The sequence below is a fragment of the Gadus chalcogrammus genome, chromosome 1 (assembly GCF_026213295.1).
Source record: "Gadus chalcogrammus isolate NIFS_2021 chromosome 1, NIFS_Gcha_1.0, whole genome shotgun sequence".
Classification (NCBI taxonomy): domain Eukaryota; kingdom Metazoa; phylum Chordata; class Actinopteri; order Gadiformes; family Gadidae; genus Gadus; species Gadus chalcogrammus.
In genome coordinates this window covers 14,680,515-14,707,181 of record NC_079412.1, presented here as the reverse complement: position 1 = coordinate 14,707,181, position 26,667 = coordinate 14,680,515, and the positions used below count along the sequence as shown (strand labels likewise).

General features: G+C 49.5%; 1 protein-coding gene across 10 annotated transcripts in view; it reads left to right on the top strand.

Annotated features, from left to right (window-relative positions):
- Positions 1-26,667, top strand: part of hspg2 (heparan sulfate proteoglycan 2) — a 99,953-nt gene that overhangs the window by 44,221 nt on the left and 29,065 nt on the right. For 8 of the 10 annotated variants that reach the window (XM_056591094.1, XM_056591108.1, XM_056591127.1 and 5 more), the window contains 35 exons: positions 1-137; positions 645-824; positions 1,583-1,779; positions 2,393-2,540; positions 3,042-3,169; positions 3,494-3,580; positions 3,917-3,975; positions 4,750-4,811; positions 4,985-5,125; positions 5,461-5,631; positions 6,250-6,429; positions 6,987-7,105; positions 7,647-7,758; positions 8,090-8,203; positions 8,462-8,583; positions 9,099-9,176; positions 13,709-13,764; positions 14,191-14,255; positions 14,543-14,683; positions 15,079-15,270; positions 15,695-15,733; positions 16,732-17,082; positions 17,235-17,294; positions 18,051-18,134; positions 18,837-18,929; positions 19,036-19,128; positions 19,953-20,183; positions 20,383-20,496; positions 20,875-21,002; positions 21,391-21,477; positions 21,929-21,987; positions 22,366-22,530; positions 23,038-23,148; positions 23,953-24,053; positions 24,569-24,749. The exon at positions 1-137 is cut by the window's left edge and continues 27 nt beyond it. In XM_056591094.1, coding sequence (XP_056447069.1) covers positions 1-137; positions 645-824; positions 1,583-1,779; positions 2,393-2,540; positions 3,042-3,169; positions 3,494-3,580; positions 3,917-3,975; positions 4,750-4,811; positions 4,985-5,125; positions 5,461-5,631; positions 6,250-6,429; positions 6,987-7,105; positions 7,647-7,758; positions 8,090-8,203; positions 8,462-8,583; positions 9,099-9,176; positions 13,709-13,764; positions 14,191-14,255; positions 14,543-14,683; positions 15,079-15,270; positions 15,695-15,733; positions 16,732-17,082; positions 17,235-17,294; positions 18,051-18,134; positions 18,837-18,929; positions 19,036-19,128; positions 19,953-20,183; positions 20,383-20,496; positions 20,875-21,002; positions 21,391-21,477; positions 21,929-21,987; positions 22,366-22,530; positions 23,038-23,148; positions 23,953-24,053; positions 24,569-24,749 — 4,386 coding nt within the window. The remainder of the gene's footprint in view (positions 138-644; positions 825-1,582; positions 1,780-2,392; positions 2,541-3,041; positions 3,170-3,493; positions 3,581-3,916; positions 3,976-4,749; positions 4,812-4,984; positions 5,126-5,460; positions 5,632-6,249; positions 6,430-6,986; positions 7,106-7,646; positions 7,759-8,089; positions 8,204-8,461; positions 8,584-9,098; positions 9,177-13,708; positions 13,765-14,190; positions 14,256-14,542; positions 14,684-15,078; positions 15,271-15,694; positions 15,734-16,731; positions 17,083-17,234; positions 17,295-18,050; positions 18,135-18,836; positions 18,930-19,035; positions 19,129-19,952; positions 20,184-20,382; positions 20,497-20,874; positions 21,003-21,390; positions 21,478-21,928; positions 21,988-22,365; positions 22,531-23,037; positions 23,149-23,952; positions 24,054-24,568; positions 24,750-26,667) is intronic. The other 2 variants (XM_056591144.1, XM_056591149.1) reach the window with 1 other exon arrangement.

The window sequence follows — 26,667 nt, the reverse complement described above, 5'->3', positions numbered from 1 at the left end:
CAGGCACCCCTCCCCTGTCCTCCACTCAGCTGCTCATTAACCCGGAGCTGGAGGAGTTTCAGCTGGTCGACCTATCACGCCGCTTCCTCATCCTCGACTCCTATTGGACGCTGCCTCGCCAGTTTCTGGGCAACAAGGTAAAGCAAAAGTTGACTTGGCTTGGCCCCTCACTGACGTCATTGTATAATTGTATCTTCATACGTTATGTTCAGGGTAATTATAAGTTGGTATGTAACCGTGACTTTAAAGTTTAATTGCGTTGCAATGGCTGCTACGGGTCACTTTGTTTCAAATACCAGAAGCAAACATTATACTGAAAGGAATAATCCGGTGTAAAATGGCTCCTGACGAGCTGGCTGTCGCCTTGCATGGCTGACGCCGCCATCGGTGTGTGCATGAATGGGTGGATGTAAGGCAAAAATGTGTAAAGCGATTTGGGTATAAATGCAGTACATTTACCATTTAGTGACAAAGTGCTTTGAATTTGTCTGTACAAGTGTCTGCCTTACCCCCCACTCACCCAACCCCCCCCCCCCCCCCCCCGCTGTGTGTGTGTGTGTGTGTGTGTGTGTGTGTGTGTGTGTGTGTGTGTGTGTGTGTGTGTGTGTGTGTGTGTGTGTGTGTGTGTGTGTGTGTGTGTCCAGGTTGACTCGTACGGAGGCTCTCTGAAGTACAAGATCCGCTACACGCTGGCCCGCGGCCTGACGGAGCCCGAGGAGAAGCCCGACGTCCTCCTGGTGGGGAACGGGCGGAGGCTGGTGTACCGCCGGGGCAACCCCACCCCCGCCCGCGTGGTCCACCAGAAGGAGATCCATTTCACTGAAGTAGGTCTTCTCTTTGACGGGACTCTTGTCTCTAGAGCAGTGACGGTACAAGGGTTGGTCAGACCGTACCATGGGGGGGGAACTGCCCACTGTTTTGCTTTGTTATAGGACTAGCAGAACGGTTTCATATATTAATAATGATGCTTAGCTATAGAGTATAATATTAGTTCAAAGGAAGGCGTTGACTGGTAGTCTTGAGGTTCATATCCTTCAGAGTTGATACAGGGTTCTATACAAGGTACTTGATAGATAAATACGAGGTTCACATGTGCCCTGTAGAAGGTTTCACTTCTGTATGTAGGTGAGGCATGTCATGAACACAAAGAACTCGGAGCGTAGTAGTACGTGTCCTAGACCAGTGTACTAGCTTGTACTATAACATGGGTTCTGTTGGGTTCTGTGAGGACCACTGCTCTAGTGTAGTAGCTTGTATTATAACATGGGTTCTGTTGGGTTCTGTGAGGACCACTGCTCTAGTGTAGTAGCTTGTATTATAACATGGGCTCTGTTGGGTTCTGTGAGGACCACTGCTCCAGTGTAGTAGCTTGTATTATAAAATGGGCTCTGTTGGGTTCTGTGAGGACCACTGCTCTAGTGTACTAGCTTGTATTATAACATGGGCTCTGTTGGGTTCTGTGTGGACCACTGCTCTAGTGTAGTAGCTTGTACTATAACATGGGCTCTGTTGGGTTCTGTGAGGACCACTGCTCTAGTGTAGCAGCTTGTATTATAACATGGGCTCTGTTGGGTTCTGTCAGGACCACTGGCAGCAGTCCAACGGCAGGTCGGTGAGCCGGGAGGAGCTGCTCATGACCCTGGCCAACCTGGACACCATCAACATCCGCACCGTCTACGACAACCACATGGTGAGCGTTGCTCTCAGCGACATCATCATGGACACCACCAGCGTGGCGTTCACCACGCACGGGCACGCCAAGGACGTCGAGGAGTGCAGGTGAGGACAGGTCTTCTGTGGGGAAACTGGGGTCTTATCTGTTCATTTATCTTTGCGTGTGTGTGTGTGTCTGTGTGTTTGTGTGTCTGTCTGTCTGTCTGTCTGTCTGTCTGTCTGTCTGTCTGTCTGTCTGTCTGTCTGTCTGTCTGTCTGTCTGTCTGTCTGTCTGTCTGTCTGTCTGTCTGTCTGTCTGTCTGTCTGTCTGTCTGTCTCTCTGTCTATCTATGAGCTTATTTATCTATGTTTCTCTTTCTGTCTGTCTGGCTGTCTGTCTTTCTGTATGGCTTTCTTTTTATCGATCTGTCTCTTTCTGCTAACTGACTATCTCGCTGTCAGTCTATGTATCTATGTTTCTCTGTCTGTCTGCCTGTCTGTCTGTCTGTCTGTCTGTCTGTCTGTCTGTCTGTCTGTCTGTCTGTCTGTCTGTCTGTCTGTCTGTCTGTCTGTCTGTCTGTCTGTCTGTCTGTCTGTCTGTCTGTCTGTCTGTCTGTCTGTCTGCCTGTCTGCCTGTCTGTCTGTCTGTCTGTCTCTCTGCCCCTCTCTAGAGTGTAACCAGTCTTAGAGGCGTAGTGTGGTACTCCTTGATGAATAACGTTCCTGATGTGACCCCCAGATGCCCTGCAGGCTACACGGGCCTCTCCTGTGAGATCTGCTCCGCCGGCTTCGAGCGCATCCCCGGCGGCTCCTGGCTGGGCACCTGCGATGGCTGCAACTGCAACGGACATGCCAGCGGCTGTGATGCGATCAGCGGGAACTGTCTGGTGAGAGCCTATGTCCTTCTTGCTAGCTGCCAATCCAAAAAACGTAATCATCATTCAACCATTCATTCTTTTTTTTTTTTAAGATTATTATTGACGCCTCAAGCATATATGAAACAATGTGTGTGATGCAATGCCCTGATAACAGCAGATTAGAAGCATAAGGGGCCGATCACACCTGAAACCTTTTTGAAGGCATTTGTTACTGTTACCAAAGCACCCATGGAACATCTACACCTTCACCTCAGGGTGTACCGGGCACTCCGCCAAAAAGCTTGAAGTGATCACAGCGGAAAAAACACGAGGCGCTCGGCAACTTAAAAGCAGCAAACTAAACACTGTGTCTTCCCATCGATAACAATGACAGAAAGCCGGCGGTGGCTGTTAAACCGCAGGTTAAACACGCGTGCGACGTGATCAGGGCCCATACAGTATGTGTCCGGGGTTCTTGAGCTGTGATGATATCATGGGAAAGAATGAGCAATGTGCCCTCCGCCCCCACAGAGCTGCCAGCACCACACAGAAGGTCCTCAGTGCGATAAGTGTCGACCGGGCTACTTTGGAGACCCCAGCCGAGGTCGCCATGACGACTGCAAGCCCTGCCCCTGCCCATACACTGAGACATCCCGCCGGTATGAGGCCGCCACACATGCACACGTATGCATACATGCATACACACACACACACACACACACACACACACACATACATTCACAGGCACACATAATACCCAAATATGGACACAAACACACAACCAGTAGCACATACTCATTTGTATATCTGCCTGTGTTTTTGTGTGTGAACTGTGAGGAACTCTTTTTTTGGTGTCCCCCCAGTGTTAATCTCCCCCAGAAACAGAGCCTTCATTCATTCTTCCCGTCAACTCTTGACCTGTGTCGCTATCCATTAACACTCTGCTGTCTGCATTCATCTGTGGGGGGGGGTCTGTGTTGCAGATTCTCTGACACCTGCTTCCTGGAGACCGACCAGCAGGCGACCTGCGATGCCTGCCAGCCCGGCTACACAGGGAGGCGCTGTGAGAAGTAAGAGGGCGCGGGTGTCCAGGCAGGGCCGCATTAATGCAGTCCGTATCAATAGGAATATACGGCCCGGCTTTGATCGATTAGACACATGTTGGGTCTTGTAGCTTCAGCTTGTCGTGAAAGGAGAGATGGATTGTGGAGAATAACGTTCATGCATTGTTAGACCTTTTGATATGGTTTGTGTTCAAAATAAAAAAAAATGAATGAGTTGCAACACATAATTCATTTTCACGATTGGTAATTGAGGTGGAAAACATACCGAAATAATGCCAGATCAAAGGTAAATATTATCATCAACTGCTAGAACAAAATATTCCATTCATTGTGTGCTCATAGGTGCGCTCCTGGTTACCAAGGTAACCCTCTGCAGCCCAATGGACGGTGCATTCCTAATCGTGAGTACAGCTTACTCAGTTACTAAAAACTCCCCTTCACCCCCCCTCCCCCAGTACAATTACCCCCCCTCTCCTAAAAGGACAGTGGAGCGTGTGCTCACGCTGCAGGAATGCGAAGGCGCTGAAACGCCTCCAGGTTGCACCTTCTGACTTTTCCATGTGTCACGTATGTTTTCTTCCTTTCTCCTCTCTTCTTTTATCACCTTTTTTCCCCACCTCCCCTCCCTGCCTCTCTCCCCTATCATCTCCTCTCCTCTCCTCCTATCATCTCCTATCTCCTGTCCACACTTCTCTTCCCTCATCCTTGGCTCCTCGGCTCCTCTCTCCTCTTCCCTCCTCTCCTCCCCTCTCCTCTCCTCTCCTCTCCTCTCCTCTCCTCTCCTCTCCTCTCCTCTCCTCTCCTCCCCTCTTCTCTCCTTTCCTCTCCTCTCCTCTCCTCTCCTCTCCTCTCCTCTCCTCTCCTCTCCTCTCCTCTCCTCTCCTCTCCTCTCCTCTCCTCTCCTCTCCTCTCCTCCCCTCTTCTCTCCTTTCCTCTCCTCTCCTCTCTCTCATCTCCTCTCCTCTCCTCTCCTCTCCTCTCCTCTCCTCTCCTCCTCCTCTCCTCTCCTCTCCTCTCCTCCCTCTCCTCTCCTCTCCTCTCCTCCCCTCTTCTCTCCTTTCCTCTCCTCTCCTCTCTCTCATCTCCTCTCCTCTCCTCTCCTCTCCTCTCCTCTCCTCTCCTCTCCTCTCCTCTCCTCTCCTCTCCTCTCCTCTCCTCTCCTCTCCTCTCCTCAGAGAGCAGCAGATGTGATAGCAGAGGATCATTCAGCTCCAACAGCAGGCCGTGCTCTTGCAAGGTATGGAGTTTTAATGTACCAAGATCGTCATGCTATATAAATTTCCTATTCATTCCTATTCATCTGTACATTACATATGCACGCACGTACCTAAGCAGGCCCATTCCCTGTATCATGTTTGCCTGTACATTCCCCTCACCAACGCTGCCCTCTCGATGGCTCGGTGTGTGCAGAACAACGTGGCCGGAGCCCAGTGCGACCAGTGCAAGCCCGGGTCCTTCCACCTGACGGAGGGCAACGCCGAGGGGTGCATGCAGTGCTTCTGTATGGGCGTCACCAAGGAGTGTGCCAGCTCCTCCTGGAGCAGGGACCAGGTAAGGCTATCCTTTCCCCTCCATGTAGTCCAGTCGCAATAGGCTGCTGTTCAATCTGTGAAGAGAGAATACTGTGGACTTTCAATCATTCATCAAGTGCTTGATCATGGATCAATGCGATTGACTGCAGACATTTCTTTATAGCTACAGAATTATAGCTATAGAAATATAGATGGAGATTTGCATGTTTACAGATTTATATACAGATATACAACTGAGCATGAACAGATGTTAAGATATACAGATACAGAGATATTTGAGATCATCATCCGTCAGCTATGTGTGTGTGTTTACGTGTTGCGTGTGTGTGCGTGCGTGTGTGTGCGTCTCCCCAGGTCCAGGGGGGCGCCAATGGGGAGCGCTTCTCCCTGACCAACCTGGCCCAGACGCAGGGCACCTCGGACAGCCTCTCCCAGACCGGCACCCAGGTGGTGTTCAGCTCCTTCGCCTCCCTGCCCAGCGACACCTACTACTGGGTGCTGCCACAGAGCTTCCTGGGGGACAAGGTGAGGGGACGAGGGAACGTTGGGAAGAGGGAGCGTGGGAGGGCGGGAGGGCGGGAGGGCGGGAGGAGGGCCCCTCCAGTGAAGTCGTCCAGGACAAGCCCAGTCAGGCTGCAGACTCCCCTGCCGCTGCGTGCCGCGGCTTGTCCCCAGGATGGAAAGGCGGCGCTGGAAGCACCAGAGGCTCTTCTCTCTCTTCTGGAGCCAGCGTTGGAAATGCACACGCATACGTCTCCGCTGTAGTCATGTGATCTGGTGCCCCCTTTCCCCTCCGGCGGTGTCTGGGCCGGTGAAATACCTTCCCTATCACCGAGTGTTGCGAGAGGAGCGCACGCTGCTGTCTGGAGTTGCTGTTTATCATTGTTGCTCTCACTCACTCTCTCTCTCCCTCTCTCTCTCCCTCTGTTTCTGTTTCTCTCTCTCTCTCTCTGTAACTCTCTGTCTCTCTCTCTCTCTCTCTCTCTCTCTCTCTCTCTCTCTCTCTCTCTCTCTCTCTCTCTCTCTCTGTCTCTGTCTCTGTCTCTGTCTCTGTCTCTCTCTCTTTGCCTCTCTCCTTCTGTCTTTCTACCTCTCTCTCTCGTTCCCCCCCCCCCTCTCTCTCTCTCTCCCCACCCCCACTAGGTGACAGCCTACGGTGGGGAGCTGAGCTACACGGTGCGCTATGAGCCGCGCCAGCGCTCGCTGGTGATCGACGGCCAGCCGGACGTGGTCATCCAGGGCAACGGCATCTCCCTGGAGCACCACTCCCAGTCCCGGGTCAGCCCGCGCACCCCCGTCACCGTGACGGTGACCTTCAGGGAGGTGCGTTGGTTTTTGTTCCTCCAGCTATTGCCGTACAGCAGGGAACCTTAGTAGGTATGAGGCATGTAGCAGGAGGCCTTGCCAGACAGGTGAGGCAATGGTTCGCGTGAAGGAGTCGCCAATGAAATAAAAGATTGACTTCGGATCCCGAGGGAAGCTCAACTGCGATGGAAACGTTTGCTCTCGTTTTTCATGCTCATAAACCATATCCCGTTTACACGACACACATACAATACGATACCATCGCCTTCATTAACCCTCAAGGGGAAACGGAGCCGCCAACGTACGTTCATTAACGTGAAAAATAAGTTCAATAGACCTGTGAGACAACACAACAACACATGCAAACCGTCCCAGAGGAGTGTCACCGTAGAGCAACGCAAAGGCCAGCATCATCACCGCAAACATGACTCCACCAGACCACTAGGCGCCTTACAATACAGGTTCACCTGCAACAGTGGACCTTCCCCAGGTCCACTGTTGTTCCCTGCTGAAGGCAATTCATTCACCACGCTTTTTGACTCGGCTGGTTATTCTCTCCCGCCCGCCCCTGCCAGGCCGCTTGGCGCCGCACCGACGGCCAGCCCTGCACCCGGGAGCACCTTCTGATGGCCCTGGCTGACATCACCGTCTTCATGATCCGAGCCACCTACGCCGACAGCATGGCCGAGAGCAGGTAGGCCTGTCGTTTGACCTCCAGTGCACGTGAGAGGCTATGCTTCGTACGCGTGCTGCGGATCTGCGACATTGACTCTTTTTGCTGGGAACCATCCGTCGGACCATTGATTACTTCCCCCCCCCCAAATTCAGACAAAAAGGATGACGCATATCCTGGAACAATGATGTGGATGGTCGTAGTAGTCGATGGATGTTGATGGTCCAACACTCTAGTAGAAGACTATTGACTAATGACTAATGTGTGTTGTGAACAAACACACATTAAGTCTTCTACTAGAGTGTTGGACATATTAGGCAGCAATCTTTTACTAGAAAACAGCTTGCGATCCGACACCCCTTAACTGAAGGCCCTGGTGACATTGGGAGGCTTGGGAGGGAAGGATTTGGGTCGGGTTAACCTGGCATTGATTGATGTGTGTGTGTGTGTGTGTGTGTGTGTGTGTGTGTGTGTGTGTGTGTGTGTGTGTGTGTGTGTGTGTGTGTGTGTGTGTGTGTGTGTGTGTGTGTGTGTGTGTGTGTGTGTGTGTGTGTGTCTACAGCATCTCAGAGATCAAGATGGACATCGCTGTCCCACATTCTACGGGTCACGAGCGGGCCCTGGAGGTGGAAGAGTGTGCCTGTCCTCAGGGCTACAGAGGGCCCTCTTGCCAGGTACCCACACACAAACACACACATACACCTAACCATGTGTATACATTTACACACACACACACACACACACACACACACACACACACACACACACACACACACACACACACACACACACACACACACACACACACACACACACACACACACACACACACACACACACACACACACACACACACACATACACAGTCTCAGAAGCCTCAGGGAAACCCCCAGACGACTGGAGATCTATCATAATTCGTTACCCTGCTGAACAAAGAGGTGTTTCTGTGTGTTCTCTGACAGGTCTTGTTCATTGTTCATTGTGGTTGTTTTTCCCTTATTGCAGGAGTGCGATACAGGCTACACCCGCACAGGCTCCGGCCTGTACCTGGGAACCTGCGAGAGGTGTACCTGCAACGGACACGCCAGCAGGTGTGACCTGGACACCGGTGCATGTCTGGTAAGTTGCACGGTTTCGCGCCCTTCAGTTCTCGGTGAACACAGCCGGTCTCACTTTGATCTCTGCAGCGGAATGCACTAATGGTTTTCTGGCGGATCCCAACATGTGGACGCTTTATTATTATTCACCGCTGACTGAATCTCATTGTGTGTGTGTGTGTGTGTGTGTGTGTGTGTGTTGTGTGTTGTGTGTTGTGTGTTGTGTGTTTGTGAATGTGGGTGTCTGTGTGTCTGTGTGTGTGTGTGTCCTGATCAACAGCAATGCCTCCATAACACCGCTGGGCCAAGGTGCGAGCTCTGTCTTCCTGGTTTCTATGGAGACCCTGCGACCGGCGGAGCTGAGGCCTGCAAGACCTGCCCCTGTCAAGGATCCTCCTCCAGGTGAGTTCAGGAATAAACCTCCATGTCGGAAAGCACCATTCGGTACCACACCGTACCATTCCAAACCAGGCCTTACCAATCCAAACCAGGCCGCCCCATTCCATACCAGACCGTACCATTCCATCCAAGACAGTAGCATCCCATGCCAGACCATACCATTCCATGCCAGACCGTACCATTCCGTTCCAGACCATACCATTCCAAACCAGACTGTACCATTCCAAACCAGACTGTACCATTCCATACCAGACCGTACCATTCCATGCCAGACCGGACCATTCCGTACCATCCCATACCGTACCAGACAAGCCCATACCATTCCATACCATACCAGATGGTACCATTCCATTTCAGACCTCACCATTTCGTTCCATACAGACTGTATCATCCCACACCAGACTGTATCAAACCATACCACTAGGGCATAACATACCATGCCAATCCACACCATGGATATTCTGAGAAATTATAAGAAATTTGGATGTGAAACATTTACTCTGCAACCCCTTCTGCAGATCCTGTAATCTGGATTCGGACGGTGGTCCCACATGTGAAAGCTGTCCTACCGGCTACGCCGGCCGTCGCTGTGAGAGGTAGGGCTGTCTGTCTGTCTGTCTGTCTGTCTGTCTGTCTGTCTGTCTATCTGTCTGTCTGTCTGTCTGTGTCTGTCTGTCTGTCTGTCTGTCTGTCTGTCTGTCTGTCTGTCTGTCTGTCTGTCTGTCTGTCTGTCTGTCTGTCTGTCTGTCTGTCTGTCTGTCCATCGCTCTCCTACTCTCTTTCCCCCCTTCTTTCTCTCCCTGTCTCCGCAGATAGAGAACTGGACACACTGGCCATGGTTGTTGTCGTGGGGAGGGGGGGGTGTTCTGGGGCGCTGGCCGGTTGAGGGCAGCAGGGTTGTGGGTTGCAAGGCTTGTGGTGTACAGTGGACGGATGGGAGCGGCCAATCACGGCCGCACATTCTTGGAGTTTTGAAGGTGTTTTGGGATGCAACCTTGTTTTGTATGTGCGCTCTTTTCTCTCGGACTCTGAGGCTGCTGGATTGCTGTTTGTTTGTTTTCCTGGGCAATATAATGAAGTTAGAGTGTATGGATTTCTCATACTCTCTTTCCTAATTAGAATGGCGATGCATTGTATGATATTTCATATCATATACATATCATATTTGTAGAGATTATGATAGGCGGGTCCGTAGAACAAACGTTACTCGAGAATGTTCCTTCACTTGGCACCGATACCTTCTCCTTCAACACAAATGCTTTCCCGGACGCTGCTCTGCGCTTCAGCTCGTACGCTTGGCTGGTTGGTAGTCAGTATCTGGAATCAGCTGGCTTATGGGTTCTGTGTGTGTGTGTGTGTGTGTGTGTGTGTGTCTGTGTGAGTGAATGTGTACGCACAGACACACGGTTTGTAACCTGGGTCTCTGCGGCATAAATGCAGACAAAGTGACATTTATGAAGATGGAAGGCTTGTCCGGGGATCCTTGCTGCTCCCTTTTGTCCCCTCGAAACCAAAAACAACTCACCATTTTGAAACTGATCCTGTCTCCCTCCGTCCCCGCCAAAGACGCACGGCGGCGGGGCCCACGGACACTTGCGACCCCTTCCAGCAGGGCCAGCTCGAGGGGTTCCTCCCCTTGGGCTGCAACGCGGAGGCCGTGTTCAACTTCAGCCTGGACCTGGACCTCACGCCCTACGGCAGCGGGAGCAGCGGGGACGGCGACGACGACGACGACGGCGGCGGCGGCGGGGAAGACCTCCGCAAGCTGGCCACCACCCGAAACCCGGCGCCCACCAAGTCCGTGTCACTCTACCGCACCACCCGCGCCGTCGCCACGGAGCCCTCGGCCCCCCGGGCCCTCGCCACGGAGCCCGCGGCCGTCGTCCCCGTCACCCGCCGCCGGTTGCCCCCCAGGCTGCCGCCCCGCGTCACGGTCAGCCCCGAGGGGAGGCAGGCCAGCTTCCAGCAGCTGCTGCGCCTGCACCTCAACACCTTCAACCACCGGCTGAGCATGCTGGAGAGCAACACGCTGGACATGAAGGACAGCATCCGCCTGATGACGGAGCAGCAGGGCCGCCTCAGCACGCAGCTGGAGGGGCTGGCGGCGCTCAGGCCCGTGCCCGAGAGGCAGGGGCAGGTGGAGGTGCTGGAGAGGAGCTACGGGGACATGGGGACCCGCCTGAGCCGGCTGGAGGGCCGGCTGGAGATCCTCATCGACGGGTTCACCGCGCTGGCCCAGGAGATGAACAAGATGAAGCGCCACCGACACCAGGAGCGGAGGGCGGAGCCCGTCCTGCACAGCGGGCCCCTCGTCCCGTTCGGCAGCCCCGTGTCGCCGGAGTGGGACTCGGCCGTGGTGACGGTGACGGGGAGGCCGCTGATGCGTGCGGCCACCTCGGCTCAGAGTATACCCCCGCCCCGCGTCACGGTCCGCAGACCCGCCTCCACGGCCGCGCCGGATCGGAGGCAGAGGCTGACCGCCATACGCCTTCCTGTCAAAAAGTCGACCAAGGTCACCAGAAGCCATGTGGTTATCAAGCCCCCCGCCAGGTCAAAGGTCTCACCGGGTAAGTCCAGGGAAGGTTCGGAGCAGAAGACACAGGCTAGAGCAACGCCTGTGAAAAAGGGAGCTAGCAAAGGATCTACCCACCCTAAAACAACAACAACAACAACAACAAAACGACCTCAGGCGATAAACAAAGTAAAGGAAAGACAAGCCACCGCAAAAATCCAACTGGACCCGCCGGCTCATAAAGCCAAGCAACCACCGAACAAAACACAAGGAGCTAAGCAAAGTAAGTTGGATAGTAAAAAAGGAGCACCGCAGAGTGAGAGAAACGCTGGGAAGGAGAAGTCTTTTCGGTCTGACTCACCTCATGTAAAGAGGGCACAGACAGTCGTCCAGAAGGCAATGCCTAAGCCGAAGACCAAAAACACGCAGGGGAAAAAAGCAGATCACAAGAAGGAAATGTTGCACAGAGTCAGGTCAGTCTCCAGGAAGGCTAGGGTCACAACCACGATTAAGCCTCCTAAGACCACAGCTTCTAAGCTAACCAAGACAACCAAGACAACCACGAGACGAAAGCCCAAATCTGCACCAGTTAAAAAGAAGCAGCGCCAAAAGAACACAGATTCCAATTTGGGTGTCTTGGACCTTCTCCAGCTATTACAAGAAGACAAGAGGTCTAGAAAAGGAAAGACAATCCAAGATGGCTCTCTCCATGTTGTTTTAGGAAGGCTGGCCATACCTATCAGAATCATCCCAGATGATTAAAGGTTCTCCCTTTGTGGAACTCTTATGTATGTATATATCTGTTGATTATTAACGTAAGATTATGACTGATTAAACTTTATGAAGGCATGCCATTTACTTTATTTCACATATGTTTATATTTTATATTTTATAGGAACTATTTTATGAAATACTTTTAAGGGACATACTTTTATGTAAAAGAAATGACCAAAACAATTGCACCGAATCCTGCTATGAAGATACACCTGATCAGAAGTACCTTTAATTTGTAAAAAAAAAAATACTCCACATGGCTAAACTACCTCAAGTTCTTAGTCGTTTCAAAACCCCTTTCAACTGACCCCATTTATTTTTGTATAATATATGGTCCTACAGCTATTACCCTAGAACAGAATCACATCGGCAAGTTGTATAACGCTTGGAAAGATTAGCATTATGTGAATACAAATTAATGCGGATTCATACAATTCCTCAAAGTTTGTCAAACTAGGAGATGTAAGGCTCTTCTAGGGGACCTACTTTAGGTTGACAGGATCTCCGGGAGTTGTTGTAATGATAGTTGAGGAAACTTGGTTTCAGAAATAAGCAAGACCACATTATAGATTGTCTTTGAGCTTGATATCCTACCTGTAAAGCTTCTCACAGGCTGTGTCACACCACTGCTCAAGCCCAGCGCACAAAGCAGAAGCAGAACACATCTTGCGCCCCTTCCCACTGAATACATATTAAATCCCACGCGGACTCGACGCCAACGACATTTGAGTCTGCGCTGGAAAAACGCTCTCCACGCGGGTGATAGGTTAAGCTCCGCCCACAGTGTGGAGGCGCTCATTGATTGAAATCGGAGTGAACGGCCTAAGCAGATGTGTATCATGCTTGGGTGCTGAGCTCTGGTGGGAAACGGCCTTCATGCAACAAGCCATTTGTATTCATAGACATACCCTGAATATACACTAATGACTCCTCATTTAGTTTGTTTTCTCAGTATTGTGTATTTACTGTATGTAGTACCATTCCTCCCTCACTGTAATACGGATCATAAAAGGCTTAGCAAAAAGGATAAAGAGGTTGATCTTCTATAAGAAAAGCTGTGCAGCCGTGTTGCGTTTCTCTGAAGCCCGTTTGTAGCGTTCACGTCTCCTAGGAGCGGTCTGTTGGCTGTTGACCTGTGGACCTGCCAGAGGACAGGGGAGGTAAGACCAGGGGCCAGAGGCTTTGCTTGGGGCACGGGGCACCTTGCTCTGCGATATTAAGACGGTCTTAATATGTCACCCGGGGGGTTTCCATGTCTTCTCTTCTTTGCATTGTCGCTGTAGCTTGGCTGGTGCTTCTCTGCTGTGTCTTGGACGTGATGATCTCGATCGGCCCTGATATGTGTCGGTGGGGTTCTGGGGGAACCCTTCAAAAAAACATTTGGAGTTTGGTGTTATTGTTATTGTGTTCTGGCTTGAGAGATCGGAACAACGTTCATCGTCTGTTTTAGTTACATTTTTTGGGGGAACTCTCGAGTCATTGTTTGTTATCCCGACCGCTGGCTGCCCATTGTCCAGTTTTGAAGTGGGGATTCAGCATAAAAATAGAATTGCAATCTACTGGTGATCATTTTCAACACATAAACATTAGCTCACTTTCCTCCAGGCTATAATAAAACCACTTGAGATTGGAGTCTGCGTCGCTGCTTGATTGGTGATTGATGGCCCGGGGTTAAGAGGCGTCTTCAGGCCGTGGCACATCACACATATCTCTCTCCGAGCAGCCTTTCCCCCGTTTCCTGTCTCTTTGTCTTTGTGTTTGAAAAGCCTGCATCCTCTCGTGGGTGGAAATATTGACTTTCATGTCTTGACGTCTTTTGGCCTTTTTTTTTTTTTTTTTCAGATGTGCTCCTGGTTACACTGGCAACCCGCAGCTTGGACAGGCGTGCAAGGTCAATGGTGCGTACGTTCCTCCAAAAACACGACTTGATTAATATGTTGTCAGGATCAGGAGTCTTCCCTCAAATAACTTGGTACTTGGCAACCAAAAAAACTAAAGCTAAGGCACAACCAGCATGACATGCCGAGGGCAGATGGATAAATCAAATCGTTTGGATTTTAACATGTTAGTAATCCACTTAATCTTCTCTTAGTAGGACTGCCCCCTATAATGGCTTCTCGCCTAAGGTCTCTTCCTTTTTCCCACTTAGTCTTTTGGTAGATTCCTTCCCCTTTTAAGGGACTCAGTGTTATGGGATGCTGTCAAATATGGGCCTGTGAGTCCCTTTGAGATCATACTTGTATTTCAAACTAGGCTGTATAAACAAACTTGTCCTGAGGAGTTGTTCCAGAATAATGATGTTCTACGTGGCTGGCCTCTCTTAGGTGACTGCTCTAACTGTGACCAAAGAGGTACTGTTGGCTGCAATGGAGGAGCTTGTAACTGTAAGGTAAGCATCCAATATTAAAATGTGTCACTTTTCTACTGCAGCTAATGACTCCATTAAGACTCACAGAAATATCTGGCCTAGAAAGGCAAGGGTATTTTTTCCGAAAGTAAGTCATTGTCTGAAAATGTGATAATTTAACTGTAACTGACATGGTGACATAATGACATGGTGTCAGCTTAAGTATGTGTCATTTTCCAAATACTCATTCCTTCATCAATGTCAAAGCAAAAGAAAAAGAAAAAATCTGCTTATCACAAAGTGTTGATACAATGGTCGATGGTCTTCAGATTAACATCGAGGGCTCATCTTGCGCCAACTGCAAGTCTGGAACCTTCCACCTCAGCCCGGACAACAAAGATGGCTGCCTGTCTTGCTTCTGTATGGGCGTGACTCAGCTGTGTTCCAGCTCCACCTACTACAGAGACCTGGTAAGGCCTTCGGATCTCACAACACTTTTAGCAGCTGGGGAGAGCAAACACCACTTTCGCCACTTCTCCTCACCTTACAACACAATACCCTGCCAAAACGTTCAACAAATTCAAAACAAGGAAAAAAATAATCGGACAATCATTTATTAAACGGACGTCCGGACCAAATGGTCCCAATATGCTACAACAGCCACCTGTATTCTTGCTACTATTTTTCGTGCTTCTCCTCTTCCACCAATGATTAGGCCCTCTGAATATATTATTCATTTTTAATTGTATCTGTGTTGCTGAACTTCTTCGCTATAATATAAACTTATTATTAGTAGTTGTATACAGCATTCTGCATGTCTGATCCCCCAGAGCTGAGTTTGTCTGTGCTGTGTCTGCGTGGCCAGGTCTCCTCCGTCTTCACTCCAGGGAACTTCCAGGACTACGCCCTGGTGAACCGCCAGCGAACCAACCGCATCACCTCTGGCTTCTCCGTGGAGGTGTCCACCGACGGCACCCAGCTCTCCTACAGCAACTTTGACTACCTGAACCAGGAGCCCCACTACTGGCAGCTGCCCGGAGCCTACCAGGGGGACAAGGTTAGTAGCCGTGTAGTAGTAGGGACTGATGACTGATGGACAACGGAGACGTTGAGCAACAAGCTGGAGCTGCTTTTAAAGGACTTCCCCCAAGGAGCACCCGGGATTCTCTGGGATTCCCCGATGTGGGGCGTTCCTCACACTCCACCCTCCTTCCTGTTCCCAAGCCCACTTTTCTTACATTTTATAACAACCCGCCAAATCTTTCCTTTTCCAAGCAACGCCGCGCAAACTGCCATCTTCTTCTATTGCTTTTTTTAATGTGTTTTTCTGCAAAACAAGTTCAAAGGAGTGTTATTATTAGTTTGGATTACGAAGCCAGGTTGGGCATCGAGTCGGAAGATCGGATTTGTTGATCGATGATGATGATTTATTCCTTGTTTGTTTCTTTCTTTCTTTTGGGATTCGCTCGTCCGCTCTGTAGAAGCGCTCACTCTTGGCACGCACTAAACGCGCCGCGCAGGTAATGCCGATCAGTGGTCGCCTGCGTTTTGATTGTCAAACGACCAGACGGAATTTGACAATGATTTTCTTTAGTGTTGAGCATGGGAGTGCCGTGATATGACCCTTGGAATTGCATTGTGGAGCTGCGCTGTTAAAATCCATCGATCCACGATCCATCGTGTTTTGCTAGTAAGCACTTCTTGCTAAATTACTTAACAACTGGTGACACTTCCACAAGCATCAGCTTGTTTCCATGGGAACCACTCACGTCACCGTCAGACCACACAGGGAACTAGTGTGTCTAGCATGTCGAAGGAAGTCTCTTCCTGCACCGTGCACACTGCCTCTGCATCTCATATCCGTAGAAACGGGAGGAAATGACCTCATTCCACTGGAAGTCCCCCCCGGCCTTTTGTCAGTGTCTATGTGTGTGAGTGTGTGTGTGTGTGTGTGTCTGTATAGCTGCATGTGTGTGATCTACAAACAAGGGGTGGTTAGGCATGTGAAGGCCCGTGTTTTTCCAAACTTGGCGGCGGGTGCGATGGTTGTGATTAGGTCTCTCGCAGGCCTTCCTCCGTGGTGATGTGTGTGTCTGCAGTCTGAACGTCCGTCCCCCCCTCCATCTGGGAACACTTTGAGGTCTGTGCTTGTGTACGGCGGTAGTCTCGGTTTGAAGAGCATGTCACAGCACCGCCTCCACACACACACACGCACACACACACACACACACACACACACACACACACACACACACACACACACACACACACACACACATACGCACACGCACACACGCACGCACGCACGCACCCACGCACGCACGCACACACACACACACACACACACGTGTGCGCGCGCGCGTGCTCGTGGGATGTAGTGTGGATGGCTTGGTGGAATCCTTTGTGTGTAGCTGTACCGTCTACACCTGCGACCTACGACCCCTCCGTCCTTATCCAGCCTGACGTCTCTTTCTGTTCCGCATCTCCGGTACATCTCCCCCTCCTCCCACCTCCGTAGGGCTCCAGCAGATGGCTGGATGACGATGTGTGGGCGCTCCTCGCTAACCACTCCAACGGACAAGGCCCGCCTCTCTTCCCCCCACCTCTCTCCGCTTCCTCCTCCTCCCGGTTCTCTGCCTCTTCTTCCTCCTCCTCCGCCTCTCAGATCCCAAGTTACTCCTCCTCCTCCTCCTCCTCCTCCAAAAAGAGATGGTCGTTGCACAACCTGATCCCCCCCTCCTCCCCCCCGTCTGAGCCCTCCTCCTCCTCCTCCTCCTCCTCCTCCTCCTCCTCCTCCTCGGGGAACCCCTCCCTGGCCCCGCCCCGACCAGGCCCCCCCTCCTCGGGACCCCCGGCCCACCTGCAGCAGGTACACCACCGGTAGTGCGGTCGGCTCTAGAGGCTCTAGAGAGCTTCAAAGAGCGTTCTTGGTGTGTGTGGATGATTCTGCTCGCTGGTTGGTGGTTGGTTGATGCCGATGTGTTTCGCCCTGTCTCCCCCCCCCCGCCCCTCCGTCGTTAGAGTCCCCCGAAGCACGCGTTGAGGGACGCCTCCGCCGGTGGGCCCGGAGCGGACGGCAAGGTTAGACGAAGCCGAGATGGAATGGTTTCCGCCTGTGACTCACATCGCATTCGTCGGCCGGGGGTTCACCGAGTTTGTACTGTTGGGGCAGTACCTGCCCTCGGGCCGGATCGAGTAGGAGCGCCTGCCCAGATAAAACGGCTTTAGAGTTAATGATCGACAACAGAGCCTTTGTGCATGTCTGTCAATGTTTAAGCTGTAGCTCACCGGGGCGTCGCCCGCTCACTGTTGATCACAGAAATGGAAAACTTGCTCGCTGCCGTCGTGTTCCTTAGCATTGCTGCGTGTTGGCCAGGGGGTGGTGTGTTCCTAGGTTAGGCATGAAGCGTGTGTTCTGTTCAGGTCGTCCCACTGTAATCGTCAGTGAGAGAGTTTACGTGGGTTTTATAATGGCATGTAATCACGCCGTCGGCGGGACTAAAACACAGCAGCTTGGCGTGAACACAGTCAAACGTGTAATTATCTCCTCATTGGCGAGGGGAAGTCGCTGTTTTTACTTGTGCGACAGGCAGCGCATGCTGTGACTCCCTCATAACTAGTGTGTACTTACCATGTGCGTGTTAACATAAATACTCTACGCTGTTCTGCCTCAAGGGCCCCTCCCCCCTAGATGGGGGTCTACTCCACTGCTAAGGCCTGCTTGCTCTGCTTTGCTCTGTCATCTGGTGCTTGTGCCTTAGTCTCTCTCTCTCTCCCCCTCTCTCTGCTTATCTCTGTTGCTTTTATACTCTCCCTCCTCCCCCGTGGTCGTCTCAGTACGCTCTGGTCTTCAAAGGGTTCAGCTCCCGCCAGGAAGAGCCGCTCTACTGGCTGCTCCCGGCCCACTTCACAGGGGACAAGGTAACCGTAACAACCAAGGGCTCTCCTCCTCCTCCTCTTCCTTCACCTCCTCCCCCTCTTTGTCCTCCTCCTCTGTCTCCTTATCCTGCTTCTCCTCCCCCGTCTCCACCTCCTCCACCAGCCCAGGCCTGATTAACCCCTGGTTAACCTGCCCTGGGAATCACAACATGGGTTCTATTGCACTCCCCGTGACCTTCAGTCCAACGTCACAAAGTCCTCTCATGCACTCTGATTCTGGCTCTGGTTCAATGGTGGTGCACTGCAGTGTTGACCTGATGACAGTTGACACTCCGGGTGGCAGTGATGATATATAATCCATCGTCATACTGCTTGATTCAGAAACGTGTGATCATAACTCATAGTACATATCGTCACATGGTAGGTTCTGTGGTTTGCTGTTAATGTCGATAGTGAAGTCACATGAAGTTTGTTACATAATTAATGTAATAAATACAGGATTATTTGAAGTGGTAAGCATCACCTAAAAATAACTTAACGAGTTAACATTATCCGTACTGATCACATAGTATTTCTGTGGTTGAACATTCTTTGATCCATGTTTACATCGTAGTTCTATGTGAAAGGTCCTGAAAAAAAGTGTGTTGCATACTTTATAAAGTTGTGATCTATTATGGATCTAAAGTGTGCATTTCGTAAAGAAATAGCGAGCGAGCCTTCTACATCTGCGTGTTTTGCGTTCAGGTGGTCTCCTACGGTGCCAAGCTGAGGTACACCATCTCCTACGTGGCCAGCTCCAGGGGAACACACCTGGACGACGCAGACGTTCAGATCATCGTAAGCCAAGTCTCTTCGCCGCGACTCCTTTGGTCGCCGCCGTTACCACTGAATCCAACCCATGAAAAACACTTTTCACTGACGTTTTGTCTTGGCGATCCCCTAGGGCAACGACATCACCCTGGTGGCCCGCCAGTCCTGGCAGAGGAGGCAGCAGGGAGCCCGCGAGTCCAAACGCTTTGAGATTGTCTTCAGAGAGGTGGGTGGGGGCAGCACATCACAGAGAGAGAGAGAATGTGTGTGGGCACGATTCCTGGGCGAGAACACAGGGAGGTTCTTGCGTCACAAAGGAGCTGTATCTGTGTCTCTGTTGTTCCAGCTGCAACGCATTTTGATTCCTATCTCATGTGATGTATAATGAAATGATACGATATGATGGTAATCATACATTACACCAAATAGGGACTGACAATGAGGCTTTTATTACTACAAGATCTGTGACAAATTTGTCCGGATCTGCGTGTGTGTTTATATACTATATAAACATGTATAAACAGTACATGTTTACATACTACGTCACTGTGCGACAAGGCTGCGAATCCAGAGAGATATATATTATATTAAACTCATATACAGTACATTTTCGGTGCATGTCCAGGTGTTGTTGAGGAAGATTGATATCCAAATATAGTGTCCGTATATGTCTTTGAACAATATACATGATATCTCAAAATTGAATAAGTCATAGGCAGCCTGGACATAGTCTTACCTAGGCAAGGCAAGGCAACTTTATTTAAAAAGCACTTTTCATACACAAAGCAGACTCAAGGTGCTTCACACAGAAACATCGTCATACAACAAAATTAAATAATAAAAAAATGCATTGTAGAAAGTGCAATGTGTTTGAAGTAAGTAAGTAAGTCAGTTAATTGAAGTATGAAAATAAATACGTAAAAGAAAATAAAGGCAAAGTAAAAAATGCATTTTAGAAATGCAATGTATTTAAGATTTATCAAAAAGCTAAAGCAAACAGGTCCTAGTATCCGAATATGATCTGCAATGTTACCCTCTGGGGTCTCGCAGGAGAACTGGCAGCGTCCGGACGGCATGCCGGCCACCCGGGAGCACCTGATGATGGTGCTGGCCGACCTGGACGACATCCTGATCCGCGCGTCCCACTCCAGCGAGATGCGCTCCTCCAGCATCTCTGAGGTCAGCATGGAGGTGGCTGTGCCCAACTACAGCGGCCTGGCCCAGGCGTTGGAGGTGGAGCAGTGCCGCTGCCCGTCCGGATACCAGGGACTCTCCTGCCAGGTAACACCAAGCCCAGGGTGCTTGTATTTTTTAAGCTGGCTACTTAAAAAGTAAAAGTCCTTTGCAGTATCAAATGCCATTAGTTATTGGGTCAACCTTTTTAAGGATTCAGCTTGCTAGGCAGCCGTAACCTGTCGTTGTTCACCCCTGCCGCTACCTACTACAGAACTTTGACATGAGATTTCACTATCTGTCCTAGGACTGTGCTGTCGGATACAGCCGTACGGGGGGAGGTCTGTACCTGGGCCACTGTGAGCTTTGTGAATGCAATGGCCACTCCGACTCCTGCCACCCAGAGACTGGCATCTGCACGGTACGGCTCCCTCTGAAGAATCCATGACGTAGAGGCGCCAGGCCGCCATTAAAAGCTCACCTCTACGTGGGGGGAAAGCAACTTCCTGTAAACTTATATGGGAGCAAGAACAAAAACGTTCTTAATGTTGATGCATAAAAAAAGATATGATTAATATTTTGGTGACCAAAAAAATCAATGCAATTATTCAAAATAAAAGTAAGTAAATTAAGTCAAATATGTAAATGTATACTGATTCACTTATTATCATGAATGAGATACCAGTGTGTGTTATTATATGTGTTGTCTTCTGGCTCAGACACTCCCTAAGCTACTCCCTAAGACAGCGACAGGCAGCCTCAGTCAGTGACGGAGTGTTTTGGTCTTGCTTTGGTGCAGAGCTGCCTGCACAACACCCAGGGCGAGCTCTGTGAGCAGTGTGCCACCGGTTTCTACGGCGACCCCACCGTCGGGACCCCCGAGGACTGCCAGCCCTGCGCCTGCCCCAACACGGACCCCGACAACCAGTAAGTCCTGGAGCCACACCCCTCCCCACCAACCTCCCATCCTGACCACACCCTGGCTGGACCCCGGCCGGTCTGTAGCATGCAGGCGTGTCGGGGCAGGGTTGCTGCCTTACAGCCCAGGTTCATTCACACAGTGCGGGCTTTGCCCCGTTAAATCAATACGATTAGGTTTCTATTTTGGTCGCACTATCACCCTCCTTCTGCTGTGGGAGTAACATGCAAGAATGGAATTTGATTCTGGTTGATTTACTAAAAATTAAAGCTTTTTTTTTTTATTTTATTGGATTTGAAAGTGTAAAAAAAAAAAGAGGATAAACACAAAAGAACATCAGTATAAGGAGGGGGATGATCCCATGTGTGCTTGCATCTAATGTGTTTCGTCTGACAGGTTCTCCCCCACCTGTGAGAGTCTTGGTAACGGAGGCTACCAGTGCACTGCCTGTCAGCCTGGTTATACAGGCCAGTACTGTGAACGGTGAGCCACACACGCACGCACGCACGTGCGCACACATGCGAGCGCACGCACACAACAACACACAGACACTTGAATGTATTGATGATGATTGTTATTTAATTATATTGTTTGACTTACCCCAAAATGAGACCATAATGTAGTTTAATCCATGAGAAACAGGGAGATGCACATGCATGTAAGGATAGATCTTATCCCCTATCCATATTGCCATATACTTTCATGTAAAGATAATTCATTGTGACCAAATATATCTCCATTCTACATAATCATTCACTTAGTTGCATCGATGATAATGCTGCCCATCTTACCGGAAAATATCTTCTACCAGATTTGCACCGGCATAGAAATGCATAGCTTGAACCTGCATGTAAACTAGCTTTCTGAAACCCTATATCAGTGTGCATTACACCTGTGCACTTTAACTCGACACTGTTTGGTTCCCCTTCACCAGCTGTGCTCCGGGCTACGTTGGCAACCCACAAGAGAGAGCCAAATGTCGTCCTTTCGATGGTAAGTCTGGACTGTCGTGGACACAAGGTACCACTGTTCTGAGGTAGACATACAGATACTGATACGCAGACGTTTATTTTCCTGCATGAATGACAGGTACAACATTAAATGTACTAAGAATCAGAGTCTGAAGAATTGTATGCAAAGTTTGCTCTCGAATACTTGCAATAGCTGCAGAAATAGAACGACTTCCAGCCTACAGGATATAATATAACAATTAAGATACTTATGTATGCATATAAAATAACAATATTAATCTTAAATAAAAATCATAAAAAACACAAATAAGCGTTCCATCTGAGCAAGGGCAACCTTCTGTTCTGAACCCCTCCACTCCCTCACCTTCTCCCTGTGTGTGTACCGCCCGGCCCTCCACAGACGCAGCCTCCCTGGTGGTGAAGGTGTACCCAGAGCGGGTGCTCACCTCCCAGGGCGGCTCAGTGACCCTGAGGTGCCAGGTGAGCGGAGCCCCACCACACTACATATTCTGGTCCAGGGAGGACGGACGGCCCATCTCCACCAACGCCGAAAGAAGCAGAAGCGGTAGGAATGCGCTCAGCATTCTGTGTTACCGTTTGTTGGGGTTTTGTTGCACTATTTGACTCGTATTAGGGTTGCTCTGCTGGGATGGGAACTAGTGTGTCACACGCACACGCACACGTGTGTGTGTGTGTGTGTGTGCGTGCGTGCGTGGGTGCGTGCGTGCGTGCGTGTGTGCGTGTGCGTGTGTGTGTGTGTGTGTGCGTGTGTGTGTGTGGAGGCGGTGCTGAGACATGGGTTAATGCATGGTAGATGGTGCATATGGTAATATATGTCATTACAGTATAAGTCATTTTACATATTTCCGGTACATTATTATACGTTACATAATGAATATACCATCCAATGGATTGATGATGCATTTGACAAACATACTAACAGCAAACACACATCTCTGAATGTGTGTGTGTGTGTGTGTGTGTGTGTGTGTGTGTGTGTGTGTGTGTGTGTGTGTGTGTGTGTGTGTGTGTGTGTGTGTGTGTGTGTGTGTGTGTGTGTGTGTGCTCACAGGAGAGGAGCTACACTTCAGCAGCGCGCAGCTCAACGATGCTGGCGTCTACATCTGCACCTGCAGAGACCTGCGCAGCACCAACAGGAGTCGGGCCGAGATCGTGGTCACAGGTACCTCGTCTATGTCACCACGGCGACCACAAACAACCCCAGGTCCCCCCCAGAGGTTCACTAGGACCCACGGTGGTGGTTCACCAGGACCGACGGTCACTAAATGGATCCACATGTTCCCATGAGCTCCATATGGACATGCTCGACCTCTGACCCCAGTGAGATGGCAGCTCTGTAATTTCAGAATCAGAAAAGGTTTATTGCCAAATACATTTACACATATGAGGAATTTGTCTTGGTAATCGTATTCGTTGCGCAAGATCTTAACAAACATTAAACAGTCAACAATAAACAATAAGCAAGTATTGAATAATAAGTACTGAAAACGATAAGAGTAAATAAAAAATATAGTAAATAAAAAATATAAATAAATAGAGATACTCTATATACATATACATATGCACCGAAATAAGATAAGAAGATAAGATAATAAAATAAAATAAAATAATATACGTACAATTGTGCGTGATGGTGAAAGTAGTGCAAAACTTGTTGTCATCATAGGCAGATGACTGTTGTGCTCAAGCATTCATGTGGTTCTAAGCCTCTGGTGTAAGATCAGTGCGATGGAACCTACAGAAGAAATGGTCAGGATCCATCGGGCGGATGATAAGTTGATGTTGATTGGATGAGACACAACACAGGTTAGACCTGATTGAGGGCTACCTGTCGCCTTCCCAAGCCGACTATATTGGTGAGCAGTTGATTCTGTATTATTTAGCAGTGTTGAGCAGTGGAGTATTTAACCTCCATTGAAGTGACCCCAGTAATGATGACATGACTCCGGTCGCTCGTCTTCTCCAGCGGTGTCGTCCAAGCTCATCGAGGTGACCGTGGAGGAGCCCCAGACCCAGAACATCAGACCAGGAGCCACCGTCAGCTTCATCTGCACCGCCAAGAGCAAGGTGTCTGTCCCCCGTCTGTCTGTCTGTCTGTCTGTCTGTCTGCCTGTCTGTCTGTCTGTCTGTCTGTCTGTCTGTCTGTCTGTCTGTCTGTCTGTCTGTCTGTCTGTCTGTCTGTCTGTCTGTCTGTCTGTCTGTCTGTCTGTCTGTCTGTCTGTCTGTCTGTCTGTCTGTCAGTCAGCCTAACTGCCTGTCTGTCTGTCTGTCTGTCCCTCTCTTTATCTATTTATCCATTTCTCTGTATTTCTGTTTTACTTTCTTGCGATCTGTCTATACAACTGTTTTACTGTCTATACAACTATCTATCTGTCACGTCTGTCCGTCTGTCTCTCCGTCCATCCGTCCATCCGTCCGTCCGTCTGTCTGTCTGTTACAGAGGCACGTTTTCTTTTACCCCAGGATGTGGCACTATCACGCACTGCCATCAAAGTCCAGACGGACAACACACTGCTAACCCTCACCCCAGCCCTCTGTAGCGTGCCTGTTAACCCTGGACTCCTTGTTCCCCCCCCCCTCAGTCTCCGGCCTACACGCTGGTGTGGACGCGGCAGGGCAACGGCAAGCTGTCCAACCGGGCCATGGACTTCAACGGCATCCTGACCATCCAGAACGTGCGGCCTGAGGACGCCGGCGTCTACATCTGCACGGGCTCCAACATGTACGCCATGGACGAGGGCAACGCCGCCCTCTTCGTGCTAGGTTCGTGATCCTAGGACAAGCCCTCCGCAGTCGCCCGCTCCCCCACGCAACCCCCCCTCCCACCCCCTCCGAGCCCTGCCCTCCCCCCTGCTCTGGCTCGTCACCGCGGGATCCGACCCCTACCCCCTCCAAAACACAACTTTCCCCCCCTCCCCCTCCCTCAACCCCCTATCTTTACTCCATCTTGGAATGGTGCATGCAACTGTTTTGTGGCTGCAAATTTCTTCCAGTGTGCTGTGACTACTCGGCTATGGGGTAACATGGAGTGTGTGTGTGTGTGTGTGTGTGTGTGTGTGTGTGTGTGTGTGTGTGTGTGTGTGTGTGTGTGTGTGTGTGTGTGTGTGTGTGTGTGTGTGTGTGTGTGTGTGTGTGTGTGTGTGTGTGTGTGTGTGTGTGTGTGTGTGTGTGTGTGTGTTTGCCCCGGGTTCATAACCACTCTGCTGCTTTGTCCCTCTGGTTGTATCTGTCCCGTGTTTGTTGCTTGTTTTCTGTGTTGTTTGCTGTTGCTTTTATTATAACAAAATGTAGTCGCTGCTTGGTGCTGCTTTTTCTATGTAAAACAAAATACAGCTTGTGGGTCTTATTAAATTAATACCTTGAAGTTATTGTTTGCATTTCCATATGGGATCAATTATAATGGTGGTCAATTTAAGTGTTGGTTTAATCAAATAATTAAATAGTCAGACACTGGCTAGCAATCTCACATTCTTCTTCATGGGTGGTTTTAATGGTTTTACGGTAGTCCTTTTCATGGTGAGGTGAATTAATTGGTGGTGGTTTTGGTGCTTCTTGTAGTACTGGTGTAGCTTACTGGTCGCTAGCATGTTAGCTGGGTTATCAGGGGTTCCTTTCTCTACTGTGTCACCCTGGGGGCCCTGGGTAGAACCCTCTCTTCGTGTCACCAGCCTAAGCCCCCCCACCACCCAAACAGAGGACCCCCAGCCACTCTGAAACAGACATTCAAGGACTTCTGTTTAAGGACCAACTGTGTCAATAATACTCATGTGCTGCCACATCCAGTATTCTCTCACTTTCCTCGGCATACTAAAGAATACTCATAAACAATGCCGTGCTATATCAGCCATCATGTCGTAGGTTGAACGACAGTTTAACTTTTAACACGTATAGGCGTTGAGTCTGTACTGTTTCACTGCTATTGCATAACTGCCTCTAGACGACAGTACTGTCAGCTAACAGCTAGACAGCGTAAGCTAGCCCTGTTTCTTTGTTGTTGTACTTGAAATGCTAAAGGAGATCTTTTTTTTTCATAAATCATAAATGTGTCGATTGTATGCCCACTTAGTTAACCGCGAATTAAAAATATCTCTGCAATTAATAAGTTCATTTTAGCGCAAATTATGTAATGATCTTTTAAAAAAAATTACAATCGCCATTTGGATAAACTATTTTAGTTATGCTCATAATTATTGATGGAATGCAATCTTTGAATGGTATTTTACATTAAACTATGTAAAGAATCAAATTCACCAGTTCATGCAATTTTAACATTGTTGTTTTCAACAATTTATTTTGTATATCTTAGCAGACATTTTTATCTAACACATTACATTCATACAGACAGCACACTTTTAACCACTTTATGTATCTTTTGGTCTGATAATGTTACCACAATTCAGCCTCAAATGTATTTACAATTACTACTGTATCCACCGGTGCTAATGTAAAGATTTTACATTTTCTGTTTTTCTTTTTGTTTTTTTTATATTCGATTGATGTAATATACGTACGTATGTCACCAGGTATTGTATTTATCTTAACTGTGAAAATGTTTTTGTGAGAGAACAACTGACCAAACAAACTAAATGATTTGATTAAAACAATAGATGAAATAATAGAACTTGCAAATTACTCAATGGGGGTTTGTATGTTGAGAACCTTTTTTATTTATTGATATATC